Source organism: Sphaeramia orbicularis, chromosome 3 (genome assembly GCF_902148855.1).
Source record: "Sphaeramia orbicularis chromosome 3, fSphaOr1.1, whole genome shotgun sequence".
Taxonomy (NCBI): Eukaryota; Metazoa; Chordata; class Actinopteri; order Kurtiformes; family Apogonidae; genus Sphaeramia; species Sphaeramia orbicularis.
Genome location: NC_043959.1, coordinates 47,019,698 through 47,040,155, shown reverse-complemented (window position 1 = coordinate 47,040,155; position 20,458 = coordinate 47,019,698). Strand labels below are relative to the sequence as shown.

At 37.2% G+C, this 20,458-nt stretch overlaps 2 protein-coding genes across 4 annotated transcripts; both read left to right on the top strand.

Moving 5' to 3' along the window:
• The first annotated feature begins 635 nt into the window (after positions 1–635).
• rab27a (RAB27A, member RAS oncogene family) lies at positions 636–10,918 on the top strand. Its single transcript, XM_030130334.1, has 6 exons — positions 636–881; positions 6,301–6,469; positions 7,842–7,927; positions 8,043–8,146; positions 8,799–8,922; positions 9,433–10,918. The coding sequence occupies exons 2-6, from the start codon at positions 6,317–6,319 to the stop codon at positions 9,626–9,628; spliced, it is 663 nt and encodes a 220-aa protein (XP_029986194.1). The 5' UTR covers positions 636–881; positions 6,301–6,316; the 3' UTR covers positions 9,629–10,918.
• A 2,352-nt stretch (positions 10,919–13,270) lies between these two features.
• vrk3 (VRK serine/threonine kinase 3) lies at positions 13,271–20,231 on the top strand. 3 transcript variants are annotated; one of them, XM_030131016.1, is made up of 16 exons: positions 13,271–13,406; positions 13,948–14,144; positions 14,259–14,414; positions 14,765–14,878; positions 14,970–15,113; positions 15,251–15,391; positions 15,815–15,870; positions 15,954–16,020; positions 16,363–16,447; positions 16,531–16,633; positions 16,744–16,833; positions 16,919–17,051; positions 19,154–19,271; positions 19,374–19,432; positions 19,516–19,652; positions 19,860–20,231. In XM_030131016.1, the coding sequence occupies exons 2-15, from the start codon at positions 13,949–13,951 to the stop codon at positions 19,650–19,652; spliced, it is 1,599 nt and encodes a 532-aa protein (XP_029986876.1). In that variant the 5' UTR covers positions 13,271–13,406; position 13,948; the 3' UTR covers positions 19,860–20,231. The 3 variants fall into 3 exon arrangements, with proteins under 3 accessions (XP_029986876.1, XP_029986873.1, XP_029986872.1); XM_030131013.1 differs by having other exon boundaries at positions 14,762–14,878; XM_030131012.1 differs by having other exon boundaries at positions 14,729–14,878.
• The last annotated feature ends 227 nt before the right edge of the window (positions 20,232–20,458 follow it).

Below are 20,458 nucleotides of genomic sequence, written 5' to 3'. Positions count from 1 at the left end.
TTGGAATAAAATATTTTACCTCTTCTCATGAAATGATTGTGACAATGTAGTTTATTCTTGATAAAGTGTAATCACTGTACTTTCTCAAAGGTGATCACTGATGTGTACAAATAGGAATAAAAAGAGGAATGTGTCTGAAAACGGAATTATTTCTACTTTATGGACAACAGTGTATGTAATACTGTGATTCACTTTATATGACTCCAACAACTGAAATACAATTTTTTAAATGAAAATCATAAAAAATGGTCACTGGTGTTACCTTCTTTACAGCGATAAGGTAGTGGAAATATCTTCTTTTTTTTTTTTTTTTCTTTTTGCAAAAAATGATTTGGCAGGAGCGGATGTATCTGAACTGATAAAAAAAAAAAAAAAAAAGATGCTTAAACTATTAGAGTTCTGTAGTTTACTACATTAATATTCAAAGTGTGAACACCTTATCAAGTGTTAGATAAAAGCCGATATAATAAGTACTCAGGTAAACTGTAAATACACAAATCCTCTTATATTCGTCAGATAATCCTCATAGTCGTGCTCCGGTGCCGTTGTCTCCCCGTGGTGACTAGCTAACGGTCGGCCGGTGCTCCTCCTTCCGTTAGCTAACAGCCGTAGCCCGTGTAGCCGCAGGGCTCCGTGGGGAGGAGCTGTTTCCCCACAGCTCGATAACCACGGAAAGTAAGTGAAGGTAGCGTTCACTGTAAATGAAGCTGCTCTCAGGTCAACTAATGGCCCACAGGAGACGGAGAAAGTAAAGTCAACGATTAGTTTAGAACTTCGTGAAGTTTTCCGACAGTAACTTAACGGCTTCTTTTTTTATTTTTATTTTTTTTAATTTTTTTTTACTCCACGTACAAGTGAGAAGCAGCAACGCCCCGGGGCTGGTAAGTATTAAGCAAGTGTTTTCAGGAAATGTCAGTCGAAGAAAACAGTCTAGCATCTGTCAGGAGTTAGCAACATGTTGGGAAACATTTCTTTAGATATAATTTGACAGAAACAAACAGGCTGTTAGCAAAATTGTTGTAAAGTTATCACCGACCCTACGTTAGCATTTAACTTTTCCACCTGGCTTAGTTGTTAGCTTTTCAACACTTGCTCAATACTTACTAACGCCACTCGTAAAACAAGAAAAAAAACAAACGCATTTCACAATACAGGATTTAACATGTATCAGCGTTTACAGGCAGAAGGCTGCAGCACGGACTGAGCTGTGTGTGAAGCTGGCATCCTCTTTAGATTTCTTGGCAACTGTCATAATTTGTGAAAAAGTGCTAGTTTCTCCTGCAGGAGGTCACTTGACCACCAGTGACAGCCACATGAGGACCAGCTGAGGGTCATTACATCTTCTGTTTGTTTCACTTAATCGATTAAAATGTTTGTTTGCGTCCCATTATGACTTTAATGTGTTTGGTCCTGGTCCTGCTGTTGGCCTTGACAGCAGATAAATCCTCAGGAGGTATTTTAATGGCTGAATAGTTAATAGATTTAGCAGCCTGACAGACATACTTGCAGCTCATGTCTAGTTATTTCTGTTCATTTCAGTGCTGCATCTTTTCATTGTGTGCACTTAACTGAGGTTAATGGTATGAGTAATCCGGATTTTCCCGAGGAACTGACGGCCTCAGGGTTGGATAATTGCCCAGGGTGGGTCTTCTCCTTGACAAATGATTAAAGCTGCTTTTTGTTTGCTGCTGTGCATGGGTGGTAGTGCAGATCTGGCAAACACAGCTACTAGGTTAACTCCCACTCCAGGAGAAAATGCCAACAGGTGTTAGCTGCTCCATTTCTTCTGCCAGGGTTTTAGATGGTCCAACACGGTGTTATGCTGGCTGTCTGTGGTACTGCTGGGAGCCTAGTAAGTAAACATAGTTATTTAACCACACCATTATTTAATGTACAGTTATGGATTTACTTATTAGGTATAGTGCAAATCCAGGAGTAGGACAATTGAAGGGATACAACCAGTTATTCTAATTGAATACTGACCATAACTCTCTCTCAGGTTGTTGTTTCTTCCAAACACAAGAATTCCCCAGTGCCTAACGTGGCATGATCATGTATATATTTTCCTATGAATAATTCAACTTATGACCTAGGGATATTTAAGTAACATAACATGCTCTTTTTACTGACTGTTAGTGTGAGTTTTACTACCACAATCATCCAAGCATTGTCTGATTATATATCACTTCATAAAAGCATCATATCTGTACACCATCTCAGTAATGGTGCTCTTAGACCTTTGTGTGTTAATCTTCATGCCATTTCCACGCTCACTTTTCACTATTCTCTTACTTTTCACTTTCTCACTATTCTTTGCTTAATAATTTGTTTCATACCATAAGTCTCATAAGTTATCTACCAAAGTAACAATGGATTTTAAGTGAGACTAAATCATTTATGAGCTAGAATAGGTAAATGTTTCACTTAACCATCTAAATGTAGCTTTTGAGGTTGTTTTCACTGAAGGGGGGTACTGTATCAGTGATGCCTTAATCTTGAAGGAATACAGGGCCCTGTTTGTTGTCTGTTAAAAGGCTGTGGGAAACATGAGCCTGTTAAATGTTATTGCTTTTACAGCATATTTGGTTAAGTTACATAAGATTTTAAGGTGTGAAAGTAAATTAAGAAGAGTCAGTGTGGCTTGTCGGTTACACAGACTGGTGCACAGTTTGATGTACTAGAGATGAGTGGTGTTTAATGTTACTGCTTGAGTCCATTAACACCTCTTTTGATTTCAACAGAGGGAACAACAAGGATCCTTGTATTGTTTTTTTTAAGTAGAACAGACAGTTCTCAGGCCACAGAAGAGGTGGCTTCCTCTAGCTAATGGTTTACAGAGCTTTGTGTACTAGATGCTGTATATTACTGTGTCCATGTCAAGCAGCTCTTAATTTACTATCACATTATCATGAACCTCCTATAACATGAACATATTACAGAGCCGTGTGATCATCCAGATAACATTCTGCAGAAATAGGCTGACAGACTCCATTTTCAGCATTGTGGTTTTGTGTCACAGTGTCATTTGTAGTGACCTGTTTTTACTCATACAGCTTCACTGAGTCTGTTCTTAGCCAGGGTTTTCAATAATGATATCAGTAAAGAATGTGAAAAGGTAAACATGTTCTTTAAACATCCTTCACCAGCTGTTAGTCTAAGTTGCAAGTAAATTATTTAATGAATCTGTGTTTCAATGGAAATGTCTTTATCTTGCCCTAACAATAACATACATAGCAGCTCAGTTTTGTTCCAGTTGCTGATCTTGTGAGATGTCATGCACCTGAATGAAACCATCTTTAGTTTAACCAGTTATAGCGGTGCTTTTATTGCTGACATTCACACACCTACACAGTTGTCACAACAGTCTACTCAGATTTGTGTCTGTATGAATATCACTGGAATATTGCAGTGTGTGCAGGCCTACAGATAGTCAGTTCATATAAATGAGGGAACCAACACCTCTGACTGTAACAACAATCAAGTATCCCCGATGTTTGTTAATTTTTATGAAACGTGATATGCATTTAAACCAAAAGTGAATATAATACCCTTAGTTAAGGAATGCTTTATTTCAGGACTGTTTTTGTGTTGCATTATTCATTCAATCATTATCTGAACCCGCTTTATCCTCACTAGGGTCACGGGGGTCGCTTGGAGCCTATCCTAGCTACATAGGGGCAAAGGCGGGGTACACCCTGGACATTTCGCCAGTTCATCGCAGGGCTTGTGTTACATTATGATACTTATAATATCCTAGCCTCAGTTTATCAGTCACCATCTGAATTTAAGATAAGGAACATGACGTAGGGGAAGTGAGTGTTGCTAATAAGCTCTGTTGCGTTTATGTAAATACATTGTAGGCAGCTTGCATTTTATGTGCGCAGTAATTGGCTTATTACAGTTTCACAGAGGGGTTCAATGCTGCCTTAGAGAGTCAGTGAGAGTGTGACATATTTTATTAGAAATGTGATGGAGAAGGAGTCGTAACTGATGATTCTCTTGTCTTCCAGGATACAATAAAAATGTAGTTTTCTAAAGGACGCCCTTTTGTAAAACAGCATTACAAACAGAATACATCATAAGATCAAGAATCAGTTGTAAGATTACAAACTACCTGAAAGTGTTGTATAAAATCAAAACAAACCAAGTATGTGGACATACGTGGCTTTCACAGTCAGAGAGTTTAGTGGACTCTGCTGACCGTTTATGGCCACGTCCATGGGTGTTTGAACTGCATTTATTGCACTGTATTCATCATGGCTCTTGATTTTGCACGGGACCTTAAGCTCCGTGTGGCTCCAGATGAAAGGGTCAGTGGGGGTCACAGTGAAGGAATGCAGGACTTGCCTGAATACTTTTCTACACAATGGTCATATGATGCATTTGTTCTTTCTGTTGTTGGCCATTTTCAGTGGAGTTAATAAACCGTGTCCACTTACATCAAACTGTGCTTTATTTTTTTGTTGTGTAATAACAGTCTTCTGGTGTAATTTAACTTTTACTCCAAAATGTTTGCAACATAAGTCTATGAACAGTTAAAAGTTAGACTTTCACAATAGATGATGGTTAGCGGACTAGAGTGTGGTTTGGTGGGTGTTTAGCTGGAGGAGGATAGAGGAATGTAAAATGCTTCCTGTCACTGTGTCAGCAAGAGAAACCGACACTTCTAATGTTACACACATGAACTCTTGATGCCAGCAGCCTCATTTGTAGCTTTTACTGGTTGACTGGGTTTTCAATGACCAGTGTTGTTATTTAGATACTTCAATGTAAAATGTAGTGTCTGATAAAATAAAAATAATTCTAAATAACAGTCTAGTAATACTAACAAATGATACACTAATTTGCTGAGGTTAAATGAATATTTATCAAACAGTATTATGTCTGCATTGTCCCTACTTCTTCCAGTAGCTCTACTGTATGCAGATGCAAACTTTAGTTCCACAGTATAGGTGTGTAAAGGCGATGGGGCTTAATACTACTGTAAAAATGCGAGAACATGGTCATTTTCAGAATTTTGTTTTCTCTTCATTTATCATCATTTTTAGTATGTTCTCCTACACATAGTCAGTGCCCAATAATCTCAACATGTGAGCTCCTCCTCTGCTGTGTCCACACACATTTATAGCTGTCCTCTAAGTTAAGGTGCACCATTGGATGAATGCATGACACCAGGAACTGCAGTTAAATGTTATCAAGGTAACCAGCCACATAGACACGAAAAATAGCAGACATGACAATGTGTTTGGAAAGTGCAGGCCGTCCTGTGGAAATAAAAGACATTGAGGGAATCAAATATTATACATTTTAACCTGTAGTTTGTGGTTAAATTAGCTTTTGTAGCAATAAGATATAAACGTACTGGCAATGAGGGTTGGATGATATGCAGAAAAATCATACAAGATTATTTTGGCAGATATTATGATTGGGACATGAGTGACAGTTTTAATGGGAATGGTAATGCATTTAATTTTTACTAAAAGGAAAAAAATATAATTCGTGCTGGGGTCTGTGTCAAATAAATATGGAACGTCATTTGTAGACTGGGGTCTCTGTAACACCACAATGCATTCATTTCAGTCATTGTGCTATATGAGCATGATACATCGCACAAGACTTATATCTTTTTTCTGCTACTGTGCCTTGGTTATTGCACTTTCACTAGTATCTCAATCAATCGGTCTACCCCAGTGCCTACATGACCTTACATGGTAAATCCCAAACACTGACACACCCTTTATTCATTCACTTTTTTACTGCCTGATTAAGCTGCCTCTTAGGAATGTGAGTATGAGTAGACTGTTACTTTTTCCCTCATTATTCCACGAATAACTCAACCAGCTTTAACCAACTATATTTGAGTAACTAAAACAGTGCTTGTGTTGGGACATTATGATCAGCTGAAATGACAATGTTTCACCCATATGGAGTTTCACTTAAACAACAAATTATGTATGTTATATAATATTATATACAGCTGTAAACAGGTCCTGAACATCAGTATTTTCACAGGGACAACTAAATAAAAGGTCCAAAAAACACTCAACTGTTGAAGTTATTTTTATCGAATACTTCCAATTTCCTTTCCTTCCAATCTTATTTGTACCATGCATTGTTTAAATTTGTTACCAAAGATCTAATCAGACAAATAGACAAAAATGTAATGGGAAATCTAGACCGGTCCAGTTGTTCTACTGCCCTCATTGTGTAATTTGGGGGGTGAGTTGTTGTGTGAACATCGTTGTCTAAATCATGTGATTGTTTGTTGACTGAAATGACTGAGAGTCTTGTCTGTTTCAGATATTGAGGTCTCACTATGTCTGATGGGGAGTATGATTACCTCATCAAATTCCTAGCCCTTGGTGACTCTGGTGTGGGAAAAACAAGCTTCCTCTACCAGTACACAGATGGCAAATTCAACTCCAAGTTCATCACTACAGTTGGAATTGACTTCAGAGAAAAGAGAGTGGTAAGGTCCTCATTTGCTTAAATATGTCTGGAATACATGACAGTTCTTTTAACTGTTCTATTATTGGTATTTATAGCTCACATGAACAACAAACACCCATACGGTATGCTGTGCACTTGGATTAACATTTCCCTGTGTCGGTGTGTGCTACAACCACTTAGGGCTTCTTAATTAGGCTTAAATGCATTCCTATACTATGAAGTAATACCCCTCCACAAAGGACTCCTAGTGCATGTTGCAACAGTAATGACTAATGTTGGTGCACAGCAGGCAGCAGCACCCTCCTCAAGAATAAACACTTCAAACCATTAGCAAACAGCTGAGCAGTATTCATATTTACTCAGTATTCAGAGTAATACTGCTGACCTCCAGCTCCCAGTATACAACCTGATACCAAAGCTACAGTTTTATCATAACTACTTTATACTACATCTTCACTTTGCATTTTACTCCTGATTAAAACATTATTCTAATACAAGACAACCCTGCTACTACTAAAGGATAAATCTGAAAAGTTGCAATTACCAAAAAAGTGTACTTGTTATGAAATCAGTGAGTATTACAGTAGTTGAAGTGTAGTACACAGTTAAATTCTGTGTACTGTTTAATGTGGAAAATATATAAAATGTCCAAATCAAATACTAGATAGTGATGTGATTTTGTGATTAATGATTCAAATGGTTATATTCCTTGCAAAAGGTTACACATTTATGAAATACAACAGCTGGAGGAACTTTTAGTGCAAATACTTCATGCTACTAGTCTTACATTTTTCACATTATATCAGTATTAAATAGAAATATTAATTGTAACCTTCAGTCTGAAAAAGTGATGCTTACAATGTAGAGTAAAACTGTATTTGCAAATTAAATGCTGTTGAAGCAAAGATGACTTTATTTTAGGAGAAGTCAGGAGCTACATTTAAAGTAGGTTGTATTAGGAAAGAAAACATTGGTAATAGAACACAGGGTTTCATCTTCTGTTTCTACAAGCCAGTAATCTAAAATTAAGCCTTAAATACGATACTGAGGAGACTTGGAGAACCCAGCCATTTGAAACAGATGGCCACCTGCCCAGAGCCCTGTTCTGTCGAGGATTTTTCCTTTTGCAAAGAAGTTTTTTCTCCCCTCTTCTTGGGTTTGCTCCTGGAGGGTTTGTTGCCATCACTTTGTATGATTCTGTATTTACACTGGGACTGTCAGTAAGTCTGGCCCTGGTCTGGTCTTATACTTGATGAAACCTGAATAAACAATTTTTTCCTGCGGTTAGGCAGATAAGGGGTAACTAGGCTGGAATTGAATTAACCACCTTATTTGTGCCTTTTGAATTTAGTTTATTTGTTGAGACTTGATATGTGCCTTTTTTAATCCAGATTTACAAATCAACGGGTCCGGATGGATCTTCAGGTAAAGGTCAGAAGATCCACATGCAGCTGTGGGACACTGCAGGGCAGGAGAGGTACATGATATACCGCCACTAGAATATTAAATACTCCACATCACAGACTGCAGTTCAACTGTTCTTTTTCATTTTAAATGTAATTCTCAAGCTTTTTTGATGCAATTGCTGTCAGGTTTCGGAGTTTGACAACTGCCTTCTTTCGGGATGCGATGGGCTTCCTCCTCCTGTTTGACCTCACGAACGAACAGAGCTTCCTTAATGTCAGAAACTGGATGAGTATGTTCTGTAATCTGTCACCACATACATTTAATCAGGTGTAAAACCAAGTTGTAATAATCAAGGTTCTAATAGTTTTGGATTTTTCATTATAGTTTAGTTTTATTTAGTTTTGACTTTTTTTTCTCTAATTCAGTTAGTTTTAATTAGTTTTTAGGGCAGGTTTGCTAGTTTTTATTAGTTTTTGTTATTTTCTAAATGCTTAGTTTTAGTTTAATTTTAGTTTGGTTTTTTTTAAAATATCTTTTCTCTTCTTCTCCGTCACATTCAAATAAATCCCAGATAGGACTCTGCTGCTTTCTGCCAACTTTAGTCTCCATGTTTCCAGGTAGAGTGGGGACCAGAGGATGCCTAAACGAAATATCATATGGTGCCAGCAGCTAAAATTGCTTGAGGGAAATAAATCGATTTAATATCAATCCGACATTGACAAAGACGAAAACGAAGGGAATTTTATCCATAATTTTTATACGTTTTAGTTACTTTTGTACACACAGAATACAGTTTCAGTTAGTTATGTTTTTTCCTTTTAATTATAGTTTTTATTTATTTCAGTTAATGAAAATGTTTTTACAATTCTAGTTTTCGTCATTTCGTTAGTTTTCGTTAATGATAATAACCTTGGTAATAATTTGCTGAATGTGTCTTTCAGGTCAGCTACAGATTCATGCATACTGCGAAAATCCAGACATTGTTCTGTGTGGCAACAAGTGTGACCTGTCGGATCAGAGGGCCGTCAGTGAAGAAGAAGCTCGTGAGTTGGCAGATAAGTATGGGTATGTCTCAGTTTTTATTCATCTATACATAAACCTATCCCACGTTTGTCAAGAAGGCAGTGGCTACAATTGTTTGCCAAAGTCTGTGCGTGAAAATATCACACTAAATTGGTCCTCCTAGAAAAGCAAATATTTGTGCATGTGTGTAAAATCCTGCTCCAGTCCTGTTTGGACACACCTCTACTGAAACTACAAATATTGTAATGCATAAGTGCTTCACAAAAATGCTTATATAGAAGGATCAATGTAATATAACAAGATACAATATCTTCAACACTGTAGCTGAATATAGTCAACTTTTACGACTGCAAGTCAGTGTTGTGAGCATGAAGTCACCGTCAATGTATTGACTCAGATTTGTTGTTTTTTTTTCATTTTTTATCACTTTTGCAGGATTTGGTGTATTTCTGTCATGGTTTTGGTTTTAATTTTTATACTTTTGTCTTCATGCCAAACTCTTATTGAAGGACTGGTATTAGTGTTTTGTAATCTGTATTCTTGTTGATGCAGAATCCCGTACTTTGAGACAAGTGCTGCAAACGGGCAGCATGTCAGCCAGGCTGTGGACGTCCTACTGGACCTCATCATGAAGAGGATGGAACGGTGTGTTGACAAGTCCTGGATCCCCGACGGGACCGTCCGAGCGAATGGTCCCACAAACACAGACCTCTCAGAAGGCTCAGAGAGGAGCAAATGTGCATGTTAAAGCATGAGCTGTGTTATCTGTGTCCATAATACAGGTGGAAAAATAGGAAGACATCCAAGTTCAGGGTTTAACCAAGTGGATTTATATACAATATACATATAGAATGTATTCAATATGCTACATTGTGTGTCAGTACAGGAAAGTGCCTTTTAAATATGGGCATTTTAATTATCCATATCACAATTCATGAAAGATTAGATTTTGTACTTGTGGGAAAAGTGGATATTTATTTCTGAAATGTCTCTTTATCACAATATGTTGATTTCATTTTCAGGCATAGATTTTGTGCCTCTGTGCCTCAAAGCATATGATCCAGATGTGCCTTATATATGCTGTTAATACACTGTATTTGCATTAAGTTTGTTCACATTGTGTCCTTTTTATTTGCATGGAGGATTTCATTGTGGCTGAACTTGTTACTACTGATGCTCTACTGAATGTCCAGCTGAATTCTGCTGTTCCGTTAGTGTTACATACTGTAATATCTATGGCTATATCTGGCTTACATTGATCATGCAGATTATGAGTATTTGATTTTTTTTTTTTTTTCCTGCTTGGACATGCTCAGCATAAAAGAGTTAAATATGGAACACAGTTTAAGTCATCTTCATTACATACATTATTTATAAGTGAAATAACTACAAAACATTTGATAGAGGGAATTGATATACATTACTGGATGATTTATTGTTACTTTGAATAATACCCACTAGAAATATGGCTATTTGGATGATGTTGTGGTGGTAAAATCTGAGACTAAAGAAATGAGGTACCATCTTGAAATATTTAATGACTGTTAAATTTGGATATCCTCAGTAACTTAATTGTCCTTTTACTGGGGGAAAAGAGGAAAAAAGAGATGCTGGGTTCTAGTGTAACTTCTAACATATTGAGTGAATTTTAGGAATTAATGTGACTGTTTGCTAGGTCATCAATATGTTCTAATATCTTAAAAATGCAACCAGGTTGTATAGTGATGACTTGAACAGGTAAAACTTTGTTAAACCCTGAAGTTGTAGAAGTCTATGTCCAAACCACAACAGTTTAACACAAATCCACACTGTATGTGCCACATTGTCAGTCTTTGCTGTATAAAATTGTGCATGTATTTTAGCTAATACACAAGTATATTTTCCACTCCCTGTATCAATCCACAGATTTGAAAATCAGTCACATTAAATTTTATTATATTAGTAAAATGGAATTCAGACATTTCATATTGTGCTCTACACTTTGATATGCAAAATATGTAAATTATGTCCAGAAATAAACAATTTTATTTATGTATTACTTGATTGTCTCATTTCAAATATTTTACCATGTGTTAAGTAGATGTACAATGAATTCTGTGGTCCATTTAGACATAATCTGCCCTGTGTAACACTGCTATTACCCTGGGACCTGTCTTTTAGGATGCTGTAAAATGTAATCAAAGTTTTTGAATCAAAAAAACAAACAAATATTAACAACATAGGCTAAACAAGACAGTATTATCTTAACAGTCTTAGTGTAAATCAGAATAACTATTAACAATGGCTGGACAGAAATAAACAAATGAATAAGTAAACAAAAAGAATGGTTTCAGTCCAGAGGCAGGAGTTCATGGCTATACATTAAACAAAACAGTTGAAATAAGTTAAACATAAAATAAAAATGTGTCAAAAGCACCAATACTGCCAAAGCAAAGTTTAACACTTAATGAACATTTTCATCTATTAAATACCAAGAAGTCCCTCCTGATCATTAAATATGGTTCTTTGTGATTATGCAGTTTAGTTATGGTTAGTTCAAATGATGCATTCACTGTCTTCAGATTAACTCATTCCTTATGTTCAGGTCTAACTAGGATTTAGTGACGAAGGAACAATCTGGCAGCCTAAATAGTTCTTGAAAACACCTTTAAACCCTCAGAAGAGGGTTTTGTGGTGATCTCGAATAGAAAATGTTATTAGGTAATACATTTAACACATGTACTCTTCTGCCCCTTTCTTATATGGTGTCCCACAAGGTTCGGTTTTGGGTCCTCTACTTTTTCCCATATATCTACTCCCACTAGGTTCCATACTGAGGAAGCATGGTATTTCATTTCATTTGTATGCAGATGATAGTCAAATTTATATGCCTTTAAAAAAGAACCCTTCCACTGTCAGACCACTGCTTCAATGTCTTCATGACATTAAGGTGTGGATGGTTTGTAACTTTTTACATTTCAGTGAAGATAAGACTGAAGTTATGGTGTTTGGTGGTTCAGCTGGAGTCTCCCCAATAGATCTGGGTTATTTGGCTCAGTACAACAAGCCAGTTATCAAAAACCTGGGTGTTAAAATGGACCCTGACTTTAAACTTCATAGTCATGTACAGGCAGTCGTGAAGTCAAGCTTTTTTCACTTGAGGCAGTTAGCCAAAGTGAAGCCAGTCATCCCGAAGCACCATTTTCAGACAGTAATCCACGCCGTCATCACCACTCGGCTGGACTATTGTAATGCTTTGTATTTGGGGATTAATGGGTCTTCCATCATTTGTCTTCACAGAGTGCAAAATGCCGCTGCGCGTCTTTTAACCGGCACTCGTAAATATGTGCACATTTCCCCGGTTTCCATTTTAGAATCCATTTTAAAATACTTTTATTTGTTTTTAAATCCCTCCATGGTCTTGCACCGCCCTACCTCACTGAGCTCCTTCACACATACACACCCACTCGCTCTCTCAGATCAGCTGATCATCTGCTTTTGATGGTGCCCAGAACAACATGCAGGCTATGAGGAGATCAGGCCTTTGCTGCTGCTGGTCCCAGACTGTGGAACAATCTGCCTCTGTATATCAGACAGGCTTCCTCCTTGCCCGCTTTTAAATCTGTTCTTAAAACCCACCTGTGTGATGTTGACATTTTGTTTCTGTTTTTATATTTTATTTTATTTTATTTTATTTTAAAGTTTTTAATGCTTTCATTAATTTGTATTTTGCTTGTATTCTTCTGTACAGCACTTTGGTCCCCTGCGGTTGTTTTAAAGTGCTTTATAAATAAAGTTGGATTGGATTGAATGTACTCAAACAATACCATAAGAAATCAGGAATTGAAGTGCTTTTTGAATTTTTGTGCAGATCTCTCCTCAAATAATTAACTTAATCATGAAACACATGTTCCAGTGACTGTTAAACAGCACATGAAAATCAAATTGCCATGCTCAAAAGAAGATAATACGGTAAATTTGAACAGAAAATGTTATTAGGTTATAAATTTAACAGCTTTACTCAAACGCCAATTGTGTAATTTCATTCATTCAAGCTTTATTAAGGACACAAAAACTAGGTCCATAGGATAACATAAAAACATACACAATAACAAAAAAAAGAAAAGAAAAGAAATAGCAGAAATCCGTATGTTACTTAATCCATATGTCATTTAAGATGAAGACCTTTGGGATCAGATTAAAGTGGAATTTATGAGATACAATGTCTGATTTGGTGTCAGAAATATGACTCCAGTGGTGTCTGGATAAAAAGGGGTTTTGCATATTCCTGTAGGTTGTTAAACAGATGGTTTATCACACCAGTTTTCAACACTTCCAAGATTTACATTTTACGCTCTTATCTGTAATTGTCCTAATCTCCTACAGGGGGCAGCACTTCAAGTGGACGTGTTAAAGCAGCGAAGAAGAACGAGGTCCAAACCCAAACAAGCTGACCTGTGGAGGAGTGTCCAAGAAGAAACTTACAATCAGTGCCAGATACCTTTATCACCTCATTCTGATACATTTACCCATGCACCAGTGTTCGTGTAAGCCTCCGCTAACCGTTACCAATGAGTAGATAGATAGTTTAGCCCTAAAGCTAACAGTTTTAGATCCAACATTAACCAAAGCATTAGCCTGCTAACGCTAAGCTAATTGTGTCGATATTAAATTATGCTATAGCCTTTTCAGCTACAATTACACGCACCCGGCCTCATCTTATTTTGCGCAATTTAAATATAATATTTAGAATAAAAATAATGCTATGTATGAAACAACAACAGGTTGCTAAAGTTTTTGCTAAAGTTAGCTGTTTAAGGTTGTCACTGAGTAGAAGACCAGCTGTTGTTGACGTGGTTAAACCGTGCTTAGAATATGTCTGTTTGGAGTATTCTGCAAACTACAATAAAATATATGCTGTCACTGATAGTGTCAGTAATGTTTTTGTATTTGAAAAGCACACACTACACAGTTTTGGGTTTGATTCATTCATGAGAATACACATACACTGTAAGACGTGTAAGGTTGAGGATTAACAACACAAACACATGTTGATTTGAAACCATGTATGTTTATTTACTTTTGCAGAATGCCTTTCCGTTTCTGCCCCCAGTGTGGGTCAAAGCTGCAGCCTGAGTTCAAATTTTGCCCTTCATGTGGAGAGAAGCTTCCCTGCCCTGATGAATGTGGACTCGCATCTCTAAGTCTCTCTCCCCATAGAAACAATGAAGCATCAGCATCAATAGTGGGAACAAGCACAGTGTGTGAGCTGATGGAAAATGAGGGTAACTGTCAGCACTGATGGGATATTTAGGAGTTATTTGGTCTTATCTAGCATATTTTTTTAGGGTTTTATGTTTGATAATGGAATTCAATCCCTCTCTTACTGTTTGTCACAGTCAGTGCATCTCTTACCTCAAGTGCTGTTTGTAGTCGTCCTCCACTGCGAAAGACCCGTAACTCCCTTCGTCTGGACAGAGAAGTTAAATTTAACATTAAAGATGCCACTCCACCTGCAGCACCCTCCACTAAGGTCATCCATGAGAAAACTGAAGGTAAAACTGTTGTGAATTGGTTGTTCTTAAGAAAAGACACATCTGGGGATTTTTTCGTGATAAAATGTTATGCATGCCTAAATGAAATATTATTTAAAATGATTTCATAACTACAGCATATGCTTCACCAAGCAAACTTATATCCATACTTATTCTCTATCTTACTTGTTTAGTTATTTTATGCTATTTTATTTGAATTTTTCTGCATGCTTCTTACTTACTCCATGTTCCAAACCACTGAAGCAAATTCCTAGTAATGTGAACCCTGTTTACTTACATGGCAGTAAACTCAATTCTGATTCTGATCCCTTTAGTCTTTGGAACTAAAAGGCTTCATTTTGCACCAGCAGATAACAGTTTAGTGATCCAAGCATCTCCACCAAAGCAGCACATAGTCACTTTCAAAGAGGTGGAAACAACTGCAGAGTCTTCATCCGCTCCTTCAGCAAAATCTCCTCGATCCAGTGAGTTAAAACAATTTTAAAAAAAAAACGTGCAGTCAGTTTTAGACATTTGGTTAGTTTCCTTTATGTTATTGTTTGTATCCATTTGAAGTTAGGGGAAAAGCAAAAGTCCCGAGATTTGTGGGAGAAGAAAAGAAGCTGACTGATGAAACATGTAAAAAGACGGCAGTCGACAGCTCATCAGGGCCAGTGTTTTCATCTGTTTCTTCACCAAAAACTGTGTCTCCTCTGAAAGGTGAGAAAAAATGAACATGCTACTGATTTAACACAAACAAACATGTACATGGAGTTGATTGCACATACATTTTTTAAGTAAGCGTGTAATTTTCTTTGTCCTCCTGAACGTTTGTTTTCATGTGTGTATGGCTACAGGGAAAAGCAAAGCTAAGAAGGCAAAGCATATGCCTGCTGTAGAGCCGCTGCAGGAAGGTGAGGAGGTGACTGACACAACCGGCAAAAAGTGGAAATTGATGAAGCTGCTCAGTCAGAACATGACAGAACTAATTTACGAAGGTGAGACTATGACCATTAAACCGTTCATTTTTGTGCACATGATGGAAAAAACACTAGTCAGCTAACACAGGCAGGTGGCAGATACAAAGCATCAAAAAGTTAGAAAAGACACATTAAACTTCTAATATGTCCTCCCCTGTCAATTAGTATCATGCATGTGCATCAGAACGTTATCGTTCATGGTGTTATTTTTAGGTTTTTGGACTAATTCGGATTGTGTTGAACTGTTGTTGCTTCTACTGCATCCAGTATGACTTCATTTAGAAGATCTGCGATACAGTTACGTATTTTAAAGCCTATGCTATCCGTTACTACAAAGTAAAATTAAGTTATGCCAGGATCTGACAGTTTTAAAGCCAAACGCTAACCAAAATACTAGTTATTTGATATTTGGTTAAATACAGTTGTGTATTTTTGTTTCAGTTTTACAAATAGCATCACGGCCTAACTCCAAAGACCCAAATCATATCCTTAAACTGGTAGGTGGAGCATCAATCTGTCTTTAAACTTTGATTGACAATGATCAGGAAAACATCTTACAACTGTTGTTTCTTCCTCTAAGGGGGCAAAAGATGGAAGAATCTTCACTGAGCAGAACTTTCTACAAAGAGCTGCTAAACCTACATCTGGTGAGGCCTTTAATGGTTTAACCTTCCTGTTACTGTACATAGTTTTCAGCACCTTCAATTTACTCTTCTTAAACCTTCATGTTTGCTGATTTAGGGAGGTCTTCCTTTTGTTGGTAGAAAGTATCTTTTGTAACACATGCCTTTAAGGATTGATTTTAAGTGTTTAGATTTGTTAACATTAGATTAGATAGACACTTCATTTTTCTAAATAGGAAATTCACAGTTTAAGCATGTCTTAACGCCAGACACCTAGAAATACACCCAGAAATACATGTTGTTGGTATCAGTAGTGTCAGACTGTCCTTTTTGCATCTGTTCACCACTAAACATATCTTTCTATAGTGGAAAAGTGGATCAAACAGAACAAGATGGATTTCATAGGGATTCCTCCATGCATTGGCTTTGGACTACATGCTGATTCTTACAGGTGTGAAGAGAGACTTTATTCATGAATTTTAATGAGTTGTTTTAGGAGACTTCAGTGTTGCTGTGTTATGTGCTGTTTTTCAGGTTTTTGATTTTCCCAAACATGGGACAGTCTCTCCAGTCTTTCATGGATGAAAAAAGGGAACTGTTGTCTGAGAAAACTGTTCTTCAGCTTGCCTGTAGGATAGTAAGTGCTCTCTTTTCTTCTGTAAATGTATAGGATACATTTTCAGGCTGCACACTTTATTGACCCAATTCTCAACCTTTACAAGCAGTGAGATGTCTTCTCTCTTGCAGCTAGACGTGCTGGAGTACATCCATTCAAATGAGTACGTCCATGCTGATATTAATGCAGAAAACATCTACATCAAACCAGGACAAACACAGGTGGGAAATACTCTCATGTATGAGCATCAGTCAAACACTGTCTGTTGAAATGCTCCACTCTCTCCTTTGTGGTGTTTGTGTTCAGGTGTATCTTGGTGGATACTGCCACGCCTTCAGGTACTGTCCAGGAGGTCAGCATGTAGAGTACCGGGAAGCAAGTAGGACATCGCATGAAGGAACCTTGGAGTTCATCAGTTTGGACTCACATAAAGGAGCAGGTAAGTCAAGGGTTCATCACAACAACTTGACTGTTCTTGTAACTGATGCTGGGTAATTGGTAATAAGGCTTTTATAAGATCTTGAAGGCTAAATTATAATGTGTTTATTGGGTAGATTCAGAGTTAGTTTTGTTTATCAACCATGTCATATAATTACCCGCATTCCAAATGAGGAAAAAGTGACTCAGGTCTTATTATAAGGTCTTATTCAACCTGTCTTTAATCTCAGAATACGCTAAGGTGAGTACCTCAAAACTGATAAGAACAACTGGTGTCAGGCACAACAAACCCCTGCCCCTCGCACGTATTGTAGCTTATTTTGGTATTGATCCAATTGATGTCATCATGTCTATGCACGTGCTGATGTCAGCATATCACCTGCCTCTATATATGTGCCAAGTTTGAAGTAAACTGAAACAGAATTGATGTTTTTTTAGACATTTGAAATTTCTCCCATTATAAGAAAATGGGGGAAAAAAAAGATTTTAAAAATTCATAAAAAAAATTGGAACTTTGACCTACTTTTCCCAAAATGTAATGACATCTATTCTGGGACACTGGCAATCTATAAACCCAATTTGGTATGAATTCAGCCAATACTTTTGCTGCTACAGACATTTGAAATTTCACCCATTATAAGTAAATGGGAAAAAAAAGATTTTAAAAATTCATAAATTTTTTTTTAACTTTGATCTACTTTTCCCAAAATGTAATCAGATCTATTCTAGGTCACTGGCCATCTATAAACCCAATTTGGTATGAATTCAACCAATAGTTTTGCTGGTAGAGTGTTAACAAACAAACAAACCAAACCAAACCAAAAACAGTACCTCTTGCCTCCCCTTTGGGGGGCGAGGTAACAATGATCTCATTAAACAATAAAACCTAAGAAATTACTGAAGGAATTATAGCTGCATTTATGAGCAGCTGTGGCTCATACAGATCAACTGCATTTATCCCCAAAGGGATATTTATTCCATCAGCCCAAAACAAATGAAACAAAGCCAAATAAAAATAAAGTTAAAGTAATTATCAGTCTGCCAGTTATCAGAGTAGAACACTGCAGTCTAATGGAAGTTTTGATGAAGGATCTTCTGTAATGTTCAGTCCTACATCATAGTGAGGTGGGTTGTCCACTGGGCCTTCTTCTCTGGTTTGATAGAATGTGGTGAAGGTGATGATCTAAGATATCCTGGGCCTTATTTAGTGTGTATTCTTCCACCACAGTCATCAGTAAAACAAGCTCCTGATCTCTGTAACACTTCATTTATCAGTTAAAGGGCTTTCTCTAGAAAAGTTGACAAATATGAGTGCAGTCATTTTAATAAATTTTTTACTCATCTTAACCACTCATCAAAAAAGTATATTTAAGTTCTACAAAAATTTAATTTATAAATGATTAAAAGTGATTATAAATTATTAAATAAATTAGTTCAGTTGAATAAATTTGTTTGTAATGCTGCTATAAATAGTTATAAGAAACTCATAAGGCTTTAACATCTTAAACAGTTTATTAACTGTCAGATTTCTCAAATGTGCTCATAAATGTCTAATTTAACAAACATACTTAAGTTGCCATATTTAAGACATATGTGGGGGCAGCTGTGGCCTAGAAGGTTGAAGAATTGGCTTGTGACTGAGAGGTTGCTGGCTCAATTCCCCAACACAGAAATTTTTGGCTCAACCCCCCATTTACTCCCTGGGCACCTGACATGGCAGCCCACTACCCCTTGTCTGCAGTGTGTGGTGTGTTCCTGCATGTTCAACTAGTGATGGGTTTAAAGCAGAAGGTTGATTTCAGTGTATGTTGCATGTCTCATGTAAAATATGTACTGACAAATACGGATTCTAAATTCTTATATGGTCTTATTAACAAATAAAATATTTATAGCTGTCTTAAAAGAACCTTGTAACCTATTGTGCTGGGAAGTGAGACACTATTTCTAACTGTAGAAATTTATTGATGTTTAATTCTGCTCTCTTCCCACACTCCATGTGTCTGCAGAGAAAAACAGTCTTACATGAATGTGAAGTTTGATCTCTAGTGTTGCTGTATCAGGGTAAATCAGTGTGGTTTTGTTCACTGTTTTTTCATCCTTCAGCTCCATCTCGGCGCAGTGACCTGCAGTCTTTGGGTTACTGTATGCTGCGTTGGCACACAGGGACGCTGCCATGGTCCACCCTCACTCAGCCTGAGCAGGTAGCCAACTCCAAGCAGAGGTGAGGGGGTTTATCATGACTAAGACAAAAACATTTTAACACTGCTTAACCGTTACAGGATGCACATAGAATATATGTAGAATTAAAAAGTTATGGTTTTAGGTTCATCGAGGATGTTGCTGGGCTTGTGAGTCACTGCTTCTGGAAGAAAAAAGTCTCAAGTAAGTTAAAATGTCAGTCGTTATGTTACATATTTTGTGCATTTACTGGCTGTTTGCTCATGCGTCTGTGTGTGATGGTGCAGGTGCATTTCAACCCTTCCTGGTGGCGGTAATGGCTCTGCAGTATTCTGAGCAGCCCGACTACACAGCGCTGAAGGCTGGGCTCAGTGCAGCGCTGGTGCAGCTCGGCGGCTCAATGGAGCAGCCACTCAGCATTTAGGTGAGGATTTAACACTCAGCAACAAGCTATTAACATATACAACTGGTCATCTGCGACTCATTCTGGTTTTATGTCACTCAGAAAAGAGACAGTAGAGTGATTAAACTGACATAGACATATTCAGTTTTGATTTCACTATTAAACTATTTACATGTCACTCATTCAGTCTGTTAATAAACTCTGACATCCACTTTGTGTGATTTTCAGAAACCTGGAACAGATGAGACCACATAGTGCTTCTATTTCAACATGCTTATTTTCATTGTTTTATCTTGTCATATGATGTGATGATTATTTGCACTGAAAACAAAGTGATGTCAGGTTCTGTTTTTTCAATTTCAGGGTTTAACTTAATGTCATCTTTGTGTTCAACTTACCATGTGTAAATTTACTGCACTTATGTTCCTGGTGGTACATGGGAATGTGAATGGGAGACAGACACAGCTTGATGCAACATCACACTTTGGATGCACAAACTGAACGTGTTTCCAGTTTAACATTTTTAACAGATTTTTCAGATGTTTTGTGTGTATTGCGTTGTTTTGAATGAATAAACCACACTTTTTGTGAATGTCAGGAGAGCATAGGATTGACAATGCAATTATTTCACCTGGTTTTCTATGACATGAGCTTGTGTACTGGTGAATATATTTACTACCTACTGTTCAATCCCTCACTGAATGTTGGCATAGTTGTGTCTGTTTTCAACACGGTGCCTTAGTGTGTGTTCCCATTTAGCTCTACACTGTATGAGCCAAAAATGTCTGTAGTTTGAGTGTTTAAAAATAAATTTTTCAGAAAATGTT